Consider the following 15,506-nt stretch of genomic DNA (forward strand, 5'->3'; position numbering starts at 1 on the left):
CTAAGGTACCTAGTCTGCTTCCGCAGCGCCCAGCCTTGTTTGCAGGTCTGCATGTCATGCAAGGGTAGAGAACTCGTTATCCGTTGCTGATCTAGCACGATGTCATGATAATGGGTTCATCTGTTCATGATAGATGAACACACACAACAGACCGACACCACCCAGATCGCGGAGGCGGTCCGGAATCAATGTGAGCTCCATACAGTACTTGCGCTTCCAATGGCTTGCAGGAAATTTACCTCAAGGCAAAGGATTAGTCAAGTGCGTCTGCACAATCACTAGACTTAGAAGATGTAGAGGTCTCGATCTCTTCGGGCATACCTGTCGATTGCTAGTTTACGAGGCCTGGATATTCGAGCCTCGAGCCTCGAGCTTCGCCTACACGGCCAAGAAACCCCGTTGCAGGGTTGAGAACCTTTGTGGTAGAGAGGGATCCTCTGTTCCTGATGGCTAAATCACAGCGAACGTACTCGTAGGGTAGCGTAGTGCTTATTCTGAATACACCCTTATGTAGCTTATTTCTGTACCCACATGTACAAGTACCACGCGCGCAAGCAGGCAAGAGGCGCCTCGAAGTCTACTCAGCTGCCGAGAGCTACAATGCATATATACAAAGAGTCGCATATAAGCCACACGCTACTGCTCATCTCTTAAAGGAGAATAGCCTGATAGTGCTGTGCGATCGCATCAAGATAGGTAAATCACGAATCCTACCTTCGTGCAGCATGTTTTACTAGGGTTTGTTGACGTGACGCACATCTCAGGGACACGACAGGATGAGTCTGATGACTCTCGCTAATCGAGCATTCGGATAGGTATGTTAGAGGATGGGAAGTCACGTTGTGGCTGGCGAATTTGTGGAACTCAAGGTCACTCGTCTCTTCTTTTCACTACCTATGCTTTAGATCTTCAATGAGCTTACGGATGCTGTGGGAGCTGTGCCGGTCAGAGCACACATAATATCGTCCATTATGCGTGCGACGAACTATATCGCGGGACCATGCACCACACATGATAATCGTCCACTCGTCTGTTTCGAATATATGTATTCTTACTCTGGGTGAAGAAACGCAATACGGAGTACATTCGTCTAAATCGTCAAAGAGAGCGTCCGCGTATGTCCCCAGTGTCCTTTGTAGGACGTACCAGACCTAATACCAGACGTGAAGCTAGCTTCGGCGGCCCATGTCTTGAGCATGAGTCTCGTGTCTGTGTATTGGCGCAAACCTGCTTGCGTCGGGCTTATGGTGGACTCCACTCTTATGCTTTGGTGTCTCCCGATACTGCGTTCACGCTCAATTTGTTACTCACAACGACAATCCAATATTCAACAATTGCGGACTCGGATACCTTCAGATACTCGGCAAACATGCTTTCATTTCATCACGCACCTGAACCGGGTAGACCTACTTGAAAAGTGAAGTTCGCAGCAGATGCAGCGAGCGTTACAACGAGATATCAGCTTGGCGCAGCGCCGGATGCTGTTGTGTTGTGTGTTGGAACAGTCCAGAGGCACGGAAAGATATGAGCCGTGTTCGGCACAAATCAGTGGAGCGCTGCAAATGCGCTCTCAGATTGAAGAGAATGCATAGCCAATTGACGATCAGCGACGGCCAAAACCCTTGTTAATTCATGGCCGGCCATGATCTTTCGACTTTTATCTCGTTTCGAAAGTCCATCAGTTACTGAGCCAGGGTATGCTTAGTGCTAAGGTGTATGACCGGGCTGACCCTGCCAGCCGTTTATCCCACGACCCGTGCCTTGTTCAATAATCTGTGGGGAGATCTGTGTTATTCCGTTTGAACATGTACGCATTGAATGTACCATATCTAGTCGATCAAGTAGGGCGTTCGGCATTGGCGCGTCTTTCATCCTACAGCATGCTAAGACAAGCGACAAGTTTCAATATAATATCCAAGGATTACTCCAACACTTCACTTCATTGGAAGTGCCGCAGATCTGTTTAACTCGCTATCTTGCTCTTTTGTTTTTGGGCTGACTGTTAACTCTCATATAGCCCTCGATCCTCCGAGGTATAAGCAAGCCCGTAATCTAGGGACCCACATATAACATCATCTCAATGTTCGATACTACGTAGCACCAGTTTTAGAACTTCTTGGACCGCAGCCGATTCGAGTCAGTCTCGAAGCAAGCTCAATCGATTCACAAGCATGCACAATGCTTCTAATGGTTGGCGTGGGAAACATTGCCATCAAAGGATGCCAGATTGGTGGGTGTTTCCTGCAGCCAACATGAGCCATTTCTCAGCAAGTTGGATAGGCCATAGTTGGTCATGATTGGCCGTTCTTGGCTTTTTATATGCCCTGGACAACTGTGCCATTGATCAATTCATGGACTACAGTGTAGCCCCGGTCACATATCGATGACGGGTGACAACATTGTATAATGTGGCCAATCGTGCTTACATTACATTGAGTCAGCCACCGATTAATTCTCATCGCCATCGGAAGTCGCCTACATCTCATATCCCTGTATAACACTTGAATGCCCTACACTTCTGGGTAGTACCCGACAAGGACAGGATTCTAGCTTCAGGCCCTACAGAGGAATATCATTTGGTAGCTTGGCAGTTACATATGCGTTTCCCAGATTCGTTCAATTCGCGGAACGCATCAATGATGCTATGTCCGTTTACACAAACGAGCCATTGCGGTTGGGACAGACGGGCAAGAGAAACAATGGCTAGAATCGTTTTTATCTCCACTTGAAAGATGCCGAATCGCCATGCTGCTGGAGCTCCCAACTCTTGCCTTTCTTGTTTCTGATCAATCTTGGGTAAGAAGATCTAAGCTCCACGTTGACCCAAGATGTGAGTTGCGCAGATGCAGTTGGACAAGAGTACGCCATATCTCTGATATGATAGTGGGTCGCCATAGGTTAAGTCTATAAGCCATAACAGTCTTGCATTCGAACTAACCACTTTCGATTGTCTGTAGTCTTTTATTCGATGACACGAACGTTCGCTTCCATGAACATGGCACCATGGTTATTTCAAGCAGACAGAGCGACGTGTCAACACCCATGCGAAAGTATCGAAATGGCATACAGTATTTGTGTTATACTAGGCAAATGAGGAAACCCCATTCCACATTGCGTACTCCTGTAAATGTCCCGTGAAGCGTATTCTCAAACCACAGCAACAAGACCTAAGACCCTCGTGGTGAGCAAAGTCGATAACGGCTCCCCATTGCTCCACTGAGCGACTAGTAGACATAGCAATGTCTGTCCTGACGTAGGTGACCAGAGAAAGTGGTGTCTGGCGGACTCTTGTCCTGACTGACTCGTACATGACCGATCACGCTTGTCGCACTTCTCGAGACGATATCTGATCCTGTAAACGTTGAAGCCTTGCAGTATCACCTTCGGTGAAACTATTGCTGTGCTTTAACATGTAATGCTTTGCATCCAACTGGAAATTGATATCGTTGAATTTGATATCGTCACCTCAAACCAGGCGAAAAAGCTGATCAAGGTCGATCCAACATTTCTTAATTCTGCTTCGGTGAGCCACATACACACCAGCCAAGGTCGACCATTTCCGGCACCACGTCCCAAAGCGGGTACTATCTTTGGGCTGTTATCAGTAAAATGTCTGGAACTTGTGTTGCCCTTGCCGTCACCGTTCCAGACCTGGGAGAACCTGTTCCAACGGCACGGATTGCATAAGCTCACGACGCCCTCTGTGTGGACAGGGTCATGCCCAGGTCGAGTGACCCCGTCACGGGGCTCAAATAGTAATGTATACCTATCATCTCACATGGCATTTCAATAATGCAAATCGACCTGCTCCTAGGCTAAAGGTCAGTTGTGTATCCATATTCGATCGTATGCCACCTATCATACAAAGCCATACCCATCGGGCAATATTCATGGACATGCTGAATCAGCACATGCAATGAGCACGCACGCGATTCTGGCTCTTTACATGGTACACTACTGTAAGGACCACCAACGCTTTCATGCCGAGTCGTTCGTTCGTTCATGATGGCAACCAGGCGAGAGCTCCGAACTGATGACGAGCACAAGTCTGCTTTTTCCTTCATATGTCAAGACATCCAGACCGTAATGCTGGTACCGCTAATTGCTAGCCAAAGATGCAGAGATGTGTTTAGTGAGCAGTCTAGATGCATCCAAGATCTCTTGTGATATACGACTATAGGTGGTCTAATGCTTATACTTTGATGATTCTCTCACCGCTCTGCATCTACTGAGTCAGAGCAGGGCACAAGCCACACTGACTTCACTATTCCAGGCTTGACATGAGCATCACAGAGCATTATACCATGTTAGCCCTATCTGTAAAGGATGAGCTACGGAGCAAGTCTCCTAGCGTTTCAATTGGACACTGTCTCATTGCTGCTCGTAGTTACGATAGATTTAGAGCATGTTCGTTATGATAGCCATGAAATTCAGCCTTTGCCGGACTCAATTGATCAATCACAACGATGGCTCTCGAGATCAATGTCAGCCTACCTAGAAGTATCCCGGTCATAGAGCTAATTCTCGTCGATGGCATGTCTGCAACACATGTGTGTTGACGTACTGCCGGCTGACCTGGTGTTATGCCAATGCAATAGGCGATGCAATAGTCAGCATCAAGAGGCAACATTCATAACCTGCTCTCAATGAGATCTACCGCGCCTTCCATCAGATCTTGACGATAAAAATCACATTTGGTCGTTGTCTGAAGGTCCTTGTGCAACAATCTTGCTTGTACCACCTTGCGGTTTCGATGGCCCTTGATGTTACACAGCATACTATACACTAATTGCTCCATTATTCTGCTGATGTGAGCAGTATTTTGTGTCAGATTTAAACATCTCACTGCAACAAGGAGCACTCAGTTCACATTCACAATACTTAGCATAAGCTTAAGGACAGTTGTAAGTCGGATATCTGGAGGCAGGGTATGCATCAGTACAATTGCTGCAGACCTATAGTTCATGATATATGACTTCATGATATTAGGACTTTCATCTCCAGCGAAAGATCAGCAAGATCCATCGACCGAAGTCAGTAGGTTGTAATTGAACATCAGCACCTCGCGTCACATTTCACCTTATATCTGCTTTGATATGTACCAGATCTATCTGTGTGCTAGAGTGCTATCAAACCTGCGTGTTCCGAGGAGCACCATGATTGTATAGGCCGTACCACTGGTCTACGAGATCTGATCACTTCTTATACACATTTCCGTTGATGCCTTCCATTCTCTATTATATTCGTGCCCATCTTCTGCCGCCCATAAAGACAAATCATGTACAGATTATAGGTAGACATAAATCATGCTATGGTACAGTCTAGCGATGAACAAGCGTCTGATGTTCATCGATCAGATACATGATATATCATCTTGTAAGTAAGCAGGAACGGTTCTCTATGTAGGTCGATGAGTATCTAATTCTCTGCTTGTGTCTCTTTGCAATCACTAAGTAATCCTCTCTGCGATGGTCGAATGCTGCCAGGTTATCCAATCGTGTCTGTTCCCGAAATCCCCAAGACTTAATGGTGTACGATTTGATCATATCCTATTGCACTGTACATATAGCGTGATGCTCCCAGTCCAACGTGTAGACGTGTTTAGTGAACACAAGGCGAAGTCTGGAACAGGTATTACTTATGGTCGCTCGTACGCAAGATATTGGGATTGTAAAGTTCGTTCACAGTGTTGCTTTCCCATTTCTTCTGTATCACGCTTCCTCTTCCTACGATCACTAGGAGGGCCTCATATGATAGCACATATCATATGGTATGTTAAAGTCCTCAGTGCGTGATCGGTGCGTGCACTCGCTGCGGAGCGCCATTGATATATACAACGTCCGTTGTCATTTAGAACCGGCGATTGTAACTATGTATATCTCGTGCTGGTCATCGTCGATTGCGAATACAGTGCGAAGTGAGCTACAGCAAAGTGAAGTGAATTCTGATGCTGCGGTAGGGAATGCCTCACAATAGATCGACGGACTGACACAAACAGAGTACCAGAAGATATCGGCTTTGTGTACCTTGGGACCTAGGTTTCCACAGCACAGGACTAATTAGTGATATTGAAGCCAAGTATTGCAGAGAACGTATGTATCGTGGATTTCTGAATACTGACTTGTAAGACTCTTGTTGGCCTGATCGAAGCATATATCGCAAGCACCGGTACTGAGACAGTCATCTTACGGTGACCCTGTCTATGAGCTCGTACTCTAACTGCCACGCGAGAAGCATCACGGTTCAGCTTAGCATACTAGCTATTTCATCATGTTTATTGGGTGAGGTTTGTCGAGCTCGGAGTCCAGGAGACTGACTTGTCAAGGAAGATGCAATGTTGCAAATATGATCATGTTGTTCCAAACCGTGTCTATAGCGATGCTGTGACAGGAAATGTTGTCTTCATGTTGAATCTGCACTTGTCCTTGGTTGGCTGTATAGGCGTCTATGAGCTCGCTCAATTGAAATTGTGTGTGTTCAATTGGCTCGGAAGATAGCATGGCACCAAGACAGTGTGCCAACCATCATATAAATGGTATATCTTGAAAGGGGTGTAGGTATGTCGGGATTGTTACGTAAGTAAGATATTTTGACTGAACAGCAGCTCACGTAGACTTCATCAAAAGCCGGACCGCTACTCGTCAATCGCAGGGTTGTCCTATCTAACACACCGACGATTACTCTACTTTTGTTTTCAGATTTGCCATGTGGCTATGATGCACGAATACACATACTTTCATATATCAGTACGTAACATTGTGGCATATCGAGCCAGTAAGGCTTTGAGAATCAGAGACCTAATAACATACACAATCATGCACATGCTCTTTCTGAACACATATCGAACATATCATGAATGTTGAAGTTTGACCCAAAATCACGGCCATAAGTAAGTCTAGACTTGCTCATCAACCTCTTCTTGGGCCGCAACTCTTTCATATTCTTGTGCCGACACCTTGATATAAGGTGGCCTGATAACAGCATTGTCAGTGAGATGTACAAAAAATAGCAGTATATGCGCATCAAGAAGGAAGCGTTGCCGTGCCAAGGCTCTTGGACGATGGGTATGGTACCTTTACCTACTTCAAGTAGTTTCTCAATCCAACGATGGCTGCAGTACCCACTGCGAAGCCACCCAGCATCTTGCTCCAGCTGTCGTTTCCAATGGTCTTCTGGCCAACGCTGAGAGCGATCAAATCATAAACCAAGCAACCACCGAGGATCCAGTCGGATCCAGCAGCAAGTCCAGCAAAGCCCAAGCCAGTGATGACCTTAATGGCGGTGCTGGGGAGCTCGTCCTTGAAATATGCAACAGAAGTGTTGTGGACGAAATCCAGAACACCAATTCCGGCAAAGGTCTTAGCACTGATGTGGGTAAGGATGGATGGCCAGGAGTTTGTGTTCATGGGAGGCTGCTTGAAGAAGGTGAAGTATAGCTGACTCAGAGAATTGATCCAGACGAATACGTTAGAGGCTTCGAGCATTGACGCATTCCAGAAGAACATCCAGGCTGATACTTGATTAGTCTCTTTCTCTCACACACGAAGATGGGATTGCTAGACTGACTTCCGATGCATATGTTGCCTAGAACATAGTAAGGTACAAATTGCACCATTTCATCGACATCTTTCTTTTCTTGAGCTGTAGCTTTCCCACTCTTGACCTTGCCACTGATAGTCCATAGCTTGTAGAGCCATGCAACCTGGAAGAACTGTTGTGGAAAGAAAAAGCCGCCAATAAAGTATGGCTGGGGAGACCAGAAAGAGACGTTGGCATCATTGACATCTTTCATAGAGGGTGTACTGTTGAGGCCATATTGCTGCGCTGCAAAGTCATAGAGGAAAGAGGCTGGAGCTATCAGGCGTGCTGTGCTGTATGAGATACCCATCATGACCTGTGATTGTACAAGTTTGGGAACAGAGTGCGGGTATGTGGTAGATTAAGTAAGACTGAGGGATTGTGAAGTTGAATGTACACTTCTGTTGTGGAAAGGAGCTGAAGGAAGTTGAAGACGATCATAACTAACACTCCCAACTCATAAAGACCTACTGTACCTTACATTCCTACACATATCAACCTGAATTGTAGGCTAACCACAAAAGAGTGATGCCGTCAGCTAATTGTGCTTTGGAGATGACGTTTAGATCTGACTTGCGGAGATAAGGTGGAGATTCCGATCGTGGGGTCACCTCAGCTCTTTGTATATTTTTGAAGAGACCAAGTCAACTCGGAGATCGGCTCTTAGCAACTCCGTCTAGTACCTTGATCAGAGCAGGATACAAGTACAGACCTAAGATGCCTCTCTTCAAAGAGGCCTGCAACGAGTGTCCACACTTGGTTGGTATACAGCCAAAGATGCGTCTGAGTTATACCTTAGCTTCATCTGAAGTAATTGACGAATCCCAGCAAGATATATGGTCGAGTGGTGTGGCTGGATATGATCGTCGAAAGCAATTTGGCCTGCTTGAGCATCTCGATAATCAATTGAATTGTTCGACGGTAGATTGAAAGAGCGAGAAAGCAGGTACTTGGCACAGACAATGGAGATAGAGAAGAATGTGTGAAAAGAGACATCTTTGTGTCCAAATTATTATGTATGTACAATTCCCCTCGTAAGGGGATATCGTTATAAACCACAACCAACCAATCCCAAAACAATTACCTAATCAATCCCAATATTTGTCGTTGTCATTGCAAGCAACATTAATGGTCATTCGCCATGCTCCATGCATTTTATACAAAAATCAATAAGGGGCGTGAAATATCAACATGGCCGTCTAATATGCTGCGTGCTCTATACCTGCTCCTTGGAAGGAACGCGGGAGACAGGCTTGCTCTCGCCACCGTGGAACATGCCGGTGGCCATGGCATCCTCGGGAACCTTGCTACCGTCCCACTTGGAGGAGGTGATGGGGTTGACGTGGAGGATGTACATGGTGTCAATCTCCTCAAGAGAGCGGTCCTTGGACTCGATGACGAAGAAGTAGACGATCCAGAAGAGGGCGAAACAACATCCACCGAAGACAAGACCGTAGAGGTAGTCGATGTCGCCAACGATGAGCTGAGTGAAGAGGGAGATGAGGAAGTTCCAGCCCCAGTTGGAAGCAGTGGCAAGGGCCATGCAAGGAGCACGGTACTTGGCAGGGTAAAGCTCAGCAACAATGGTCCAGACGAGAGGACCCCAGGTAGTGGCGAAGGCAACAATGAAGAAGCAGGAGAATACGATGAGGACGTTTCCGGAGGTGTTGCTGGTCTTAGGGTCGATGAAGTGACCGACGAAAGAGTAGATCATGAAACACATGAAGGACCAGGCGGCACCGTACATGAGAGCCTTTCTGCGGCCAACCTTGGCACTGACCCAGAGACCACCGAACGTGCAGAAGACGTTGACGGAGTCCAGAATGATCTGAGTGACGTAAGAGTCCTTGAGACCAGTGGCGGCGAAGACAGTAGTTCCGTAGTAGAAGAAGAAGTTGGCACCGGTGAGTTGCTGACCAGCTTGGAGAGTTATACCGAGCATAGTACGGTAGAACATACGGGGGCCAGTGAAGATCTCGAAGATGCTAGTATCGACAGCGGCGGATTCCTCCTCAAGCTTGACGCGAATGTCGTTGATTTGGTGGTTGACCTCGTCGTCGTCAGGGCTGATGCCAGCCAAGCGTGCAATGACAGCGCGAGCTTCGTCCTCACGACCCTTGCGGTATGCGTAACGAGGAGACTCCGGAAGGAAAAGCATACCACAACCGAGGATGACAGCCCAGATGAAGGAAAGACCACTGGGGATTCTCCATTGCGCACTGTTGGTGTAGGCGTCGTGAGTACCATAGTCGACCATGGCACCAGTCCAAATACCAAGGGTGATGAAGAGTTGGTAGGAGGCGACGAGGACACCACGGATGGCCATTGGTGCAGACTCAGACTGGTACATAGGCACACAGACGGAGAGGGCACCGATACCAATACCACCAATACCACGACCGACCGCGTACTGGGCCCAGTGTTGCGAGGAAGAGATCTCAATGATGGTGCCGATCATGCAGAAGAAGGCGGATACAGATACGGACATGCGGCGACCGATCAGATCAGCCATCTTTCCGGCGATGATAGCGCCCACGAGGGCACCGGCGCAAAGGTTGGCAGTGATGGTACCTTGGCGAAGAGGAGGGAATGAGCAAGTGCCATCAGCGGCAGTAACACCGAAGCGAGCACAGTAGTCGCTCATTTGGAAGTAACCAGAGATCTGACCAGACTGATATCCGAACATGAAACCACCGATGGAGGCAACGAATCCCAGCAGCCAGGCGATGAAGGGAGCACTTTTTCTTACTGGGGCAGGAGCCCTTTCCACCGTAGTGGCATTTTGAGCATCATGCTCAGTTCTTTTATTCCAGAAAGGCATATTGCCGTTTACTGTTGAGTGTGAACGATGTGTAGTAAAGATGTATTGTTGTTGTTGTTGTTGTTGTTGATGATGATGTATCAAAAGATGATGGGGAGGTAACAGAAGGAGATGGGGCAGGCCTATTTAACAAAAGTTGACTTCTGTGTGGGACAGGGCAATGCGGCACAAACGGGGTTGTCCTTTGGGGCCTCCGGGTATGGAGCTCCTGGAACTGGGTGATCCGCGTGGGAGAGATGTGGCACGCTGTGGGTGATGTGGGCCCAGGACGAGTGATGCTGGGGCGAGGCTGCTGATGCACGAAGCACCCGGAGGTCTGATGACCCAAACCGACGTTCCTGGAGATATTCTTCGATGCTGAGCACATACTGTATGGGTCCCACGCCACTTAGTCTCTAACGTCGGCATGCTAGCCGAAAAAAAAGCTGTAAAAGCGCAAGGTTTGGAACGGTCTGGTATGCTCTCGCTGTCCGAGCACGAGACGGGCCAACATTGGCTCGTCTCCTCATCGAGTAACATCGGCAGGCCTAACATCAGACTCCCGAATTTCCAATAGTGGACCGACAGACCGGCAGCATCATCGGGATTGTAAGTCGGGACGGGTCGCCCGAAAGACGTTGGAACAGCATATTTTCTATCATGGGTTACATCAGAGCCTTTCGGTCATGCCATCAGCTTCATCAGGAGACATTTTTCCAAGCCTAGGTAATTACCGGGGTTCAAGACAACCTCAAAGAATTGAAAGATGACTTGAAGAGTTCTCTCTTCTTGACTGTTGCAGTATAATTCATGTTGTGATGCTTCGATGCATGCCTCTAGATCCGCCCAGCCCAGTGAGCGTATTGCGCGTAACTTCTCAAGACGCTCGCACTGTTCAATAGACGTCGTTCAATGGTAAAATTAATGATGCGGCCGACATGAGACGACGTAAAAACTAGCGTAAGGTTGGCCGTAGGCAAGCATAGCGAGTTGCAGACTGCTTAGCTGGTAGCTCGCGCGCTAAGCGGATCTAAGTCTACGCAGCTAGACCGGATCTGGTATAAGTATTCGGGCCGAAGCATGTCAGAGATCTTCCCACAGCAGCCCTGGCGGCTTGAGGCTGCGGCAACTACTTTACTGCTATACGGATATTCTGGTTATTGTCCAGCAGCATTCAGGCTATTGTCGAGGTATTTTGGTATAGAGAAGCATATAACTTTACTACAACGACAGCTCTTCTATCTGATATACAGGACACAGGAAGCCTTGCTGCAGTACCTTCGCCATCGAAATCCTCTCGCATCGTGGAGATGCATGTCGATTGTGGAGGTGAATCGCCGACATACCGGGAAAGGACCGAATTGTTGAGGTTGCATCGCTCGCACTTCGGTTCTCCATCCCAACCCTCATTCTGGAGAGTTGGTCACGGCAATTCTTTGGAGAGAACAAGTACGAAAAGCACTGATACGGATTTACTGGGGCGGTCTCCATCCGTACTGCCGTTCTTGGCCGCTCTGTACTCGCCCCATGTTGCCCCCTATTTTAGTGCAGTCGACATAATGTGTTTGTTATGATAGCATGGGATGAGCTTCGACAAGGCCTGAACAACGCTTCGAAAGATATCGCTACGTTCCGGCTAAACCTAAGAGGAGCATGGCATGGTCAGGTGCCAACATCTGACGTTTGACAGATACAAAGCCATCTCGCCTGGATCCCGGCACGTGTGCCCTAGTCGTGTGAAAATTTCTTTCCACTCGGCAGGGAGGCCGAAAACCTCCTTTCTGTTCGTCTATAGGGTTTCAAGGGCTGAACCCGCACAATCCCCAGACCTAGCAAAGTCGTACCTGTATCAAGTTTGCCAGTACTCCGCCAGCCCGCAAAAGCCGCGCAAGAAAAGGTGGGTCTATCCTCGCCTAGATACCTTACCTGATCATCCATATACCGTGGCATGACGCTCTTGTGGGCCAAAATTTGTATTCGCCTGTCATAACGCTCGGGTATAACCGCCATCGCAAATTTTTACCTTTACCTTGGCTTCTTCGAGAAGATATTTGTATAATAATGCATAGCAGGCACGACAGTATGGCATACAATACGTTAGACCGTAGATTCGGAGTAACCATTCGCCGCATCCAGTCTACCGTGCTTTCGATCTACAAATGACTCGCATGATCATAATCATGGTGTGTCAGGCCACGACTTGTCCGCTCATCCTTGCATGTTGATTTATAGTGCAACCCTGGGTTTTGCGAAGGTCGGAGATCAGGTAATCGCCTTGCCGTACTGTACAGTACAGTGCAGTGCGGCAACTAACCTCGTGTACAGCCACATGGACTCTCTTCCACAAGAACTCCCAAGTCCGATCAAAATGACTGGTTCCATGAAGAGCTGTCGCGTTCGACAGTATCAGAACATCACATTGCCCCAGTAACACAGAAACGTTATGCTGAAATTAGAATGAACCAAAGCAAAGCATCATGGTCTCTGCCGATCTAGCAGTATACAGTAGTACAACAGTACAATCGCAAGATTGGCTGTTTGTGGATCCTCTGAGATTTTACAAGTTACAAAGCATTATTGTTTGCGATCATATTATTGTCGGTCACGAACATCGTACAGCATTACGACTGAATAGCTTCAGCTGCGATACTTTGCATATGGATCATATGAGACCTGTTGCTAGATCTAGACTCATTCACTACTACCTTGGAGATGCATTCTGGTCCGGCTTAGCCAATTCTGTTCCTTCACAACACAGACTGGAATGAATTATGCGGTCAGCATCATCTAACACAGAGAAGATGAAACCAGAGCACCAATAGCCGATCTTGGGAGATTCGATTGCCAGCGGTGTCTGTGGGGATGACATGTGAGTCCGTGGTCGATTCCATACAAAACCCGCAAGACATGCAAATTTGAAGTTTCGCCCGGACGAAACCCCATCTCCATGTCACTTCCTCCATCATTTCACCCACCTTTCCCGGTCTTACTCCTCTACAGTGCCATCATAGGGTGGGGATAAGTGGTGAAGCGTACTGTGCACGTTTATCCCGCATAACCAAGACCCATAACGCTACAACGGCCCTCTCGCGGTCAAATTACAAGAACGCAGACGGGGTAAACCCATGTTTCGTTGACCCCCGAAGGAAGACCGAATATGCAGATGTAAGACTCGATCTGCTTCTCCGGATACAGCACACGCAAACGGTAGAAACCATGGGGCAAGTAATGCGGGCGTGTTTTCACCAAGGTTGGTGAAACTTCGCTTCCGGTCGTGTGGTGATTACTCCATCGATGACTTCGATGCGAAGACTGCTCATGACTCTAGCTTTTCTCTCCACTTCGATTGCTGCATTGCATCCACCCTTGTTCCTTCTGTATAACCACCATCCAATTTATTCAGATGTTCGATCGATAGAACGAAACAGCCACGGCGTCATAACAGCGGAAAGGATGCAGTATCAGGGGTAATCAGTCACGATATCGACGTGAAAAAGGAGAAGACTGTACGGAGTACTCTGTGTTCTTGTCGTGTACGGAGTCCTCCGAATCGCCGCCCTCCCCAGTATGTACAGTATGGAATGCTGTGTACAGGATCACAGGATTATGAATTGAAGCTTTGAGCGCGTGCAAACTGCTCGAGGAGGTCGCGTGGCGAGCTGTGGTCATGGCCCCGGTATATCTTATATCCGCATATCCGTCTTGATTTGGTTAGGGATCGAGCGGATTGTTGTGCGCCGACGTGGTCTTGCCCTGCGGCCCTCAGCCATGCGTACTGCCTGTCTTTTGCAGCCTCCGCTCGCTCGCTGTGTTGCGGAGGAATAATATCCTTGGACTGCTGAGGTCTGGAAGGGCCTCTTCTATCCATGAAGGTCGCAGTGCGAAACTGCTATGTTTGACTGACATAATAAATCCTTCCACAACCAGAGCATCTCGGATCGTGCCATGTACAGCTTCGAGTGGAACAGTGGTACTAGAAATGCTCCTAGGTTGAATTATCCTGAAGAGAACACGTTATCATAATCTTATGAAACTTCAGCGCGGTGTCACTAGTAGACGATCTGAGAAACGACCAATACTGTCCACGACAGGTGCATCCTTGACATCCTATATATTGTGCATGTCATGTTTCACGTGGTAACTTAATCGCATGTGTTGCAGTAATTGCCAGATTCACACAACCTCTACCAGTATCTCTACCAACAACATACCATATGCAATTGTGCCACATCCAATGTAGCAACACTCAGTACATACAACAGTGCTTGGTCTCCGACGAATTGGCGATCACAAGCTACGGCAAGTCAGCGACTCAACACAACGAGTCATTGATCGAAAGCCCGTCCCGACCAACGACTCGACCAGAGCACCACCTCAAGGCATTCATTGCTACAACACATCCCATCCGACGCGCGCACGACATAAGCACCAAACCCAGGTTGCAAGACAAACCCCCTGTGACATTGCTTACAGACAAGTCACGCGCCGGTCACGCACGCACCGCATCGACACACAGCGAGCGAGCGAGAGCGAACGTCTCCGACGGATCGATGAACACACACGAAAGAGAGTTTCCAACAGAGTTACATACGGTGCGGGCAAACCCCCGGGGGAAAGCAAGAGCAAGAGGGAAAAAAATCATCATACTCCGTACCTAGCAAAAGCACAGAAGCCAAGAAAAGACAAATCCATGCGTGTCTGTCGTCTTTCCTCTCCGTTCTTTCTCCTCGTTCCGAGCCAGGCACGGCCTGCTCCGTGCATTGTAGAGTTGCGCCCTGACTCGCCCGCCTGGGTAATTGTGCTGTGCTGTGCTGTGACTTTGTAGCCGTCTCTGTATATAGTAGAAAGGCAGACTTTTATAACAATTCTCCGACAGCGTCTCGTGTTCGGACTGCGAACGAATGTGGATCGGACTTGCTGTCGCGAAACCTTGTTGTCTTTTCGTCTTGGTATGATGCTGCCGTTTTCCTCTGTTTTCTTCGAGCCTCCACGCATACATGTGGTGGGGCACTAGACTTACTGTACAATTTTCCTGATGCTCACTCACGCACACGCGCGCATAGACAATGTCAGTGTCGCAGGTACAGAGTGGCTCTTACGTCCACAGGTCACCTCTAGTCGAACTTGT

The 15,506-nt window shown here is 48.0% G+C and overlaps 2 protein-coding genes across 3 annotated transcripts; both read right to left on the reverse strand.

Annotated features, from left to right (window-relative positions):
* Positions 1–6,895: 6,895 nt before the first annotated feature.
* Positions 6,896–7,888, reverse strand: AAFC00_002768 (uncharacterized protein; the record flags this gene model as incomplete). 2 transcript variants are annotated; one of them, XM_069342131.1, is made up of 3 exons in its annotated part: positions 6,896–6,971; positions 7,084–7,510; positions 7,567–7,888. In XM_069342131.1, the coding sequence occupies 3 exons, from the start codon at positions 7,886–7,888 to the stop codon at positions 6,896–6,898; spliced, it is 825 nt and encodes a 274-aa protein (XP_069198640.1). The 2 variants fall into 2 exon arrangements, with proteins under 2 accessions (XP_069198640.1, XP_069198641.1); XM_069348039.1 differs by lacking the exon at positions 6,896–6,971 and having other exon boundaries at positions 7,080–7,510.
* Positions 7,889–8,794: 906 nt separating this feature from the next.
* Positions 8,795–10,399, reverse strand: AAFC00_002769 (uncharacterized protein; the record flags this gene model as incomplete). The annotated part of the gene is made up of 1 exon (XM_069342132.1): positions 8,795–10,399. One exon carries the CDS (start codon positions 10,397–10,399, stop codon positions 8,795–8,797), a length of 1,605 nt encoding a protein of 534 aa, XP_069198642.1.
* Between the last annotated feature and the right edge of the window lie 5,107 nt (positions 10,400–15,506).

Source organism: Neodothiora populina (assembly GCF_041146345.1).
Source record: "Neodothiora populina strain CPC 39397 chromosome Unknown canker_contig_15, whole genome shotgun sequence".
NCBI lineage: Eukaryota > Fungi > Ascomycota > Dothideomycetes > Dothideales > Dothioraceae > Neodothiora > Neodothiora populina.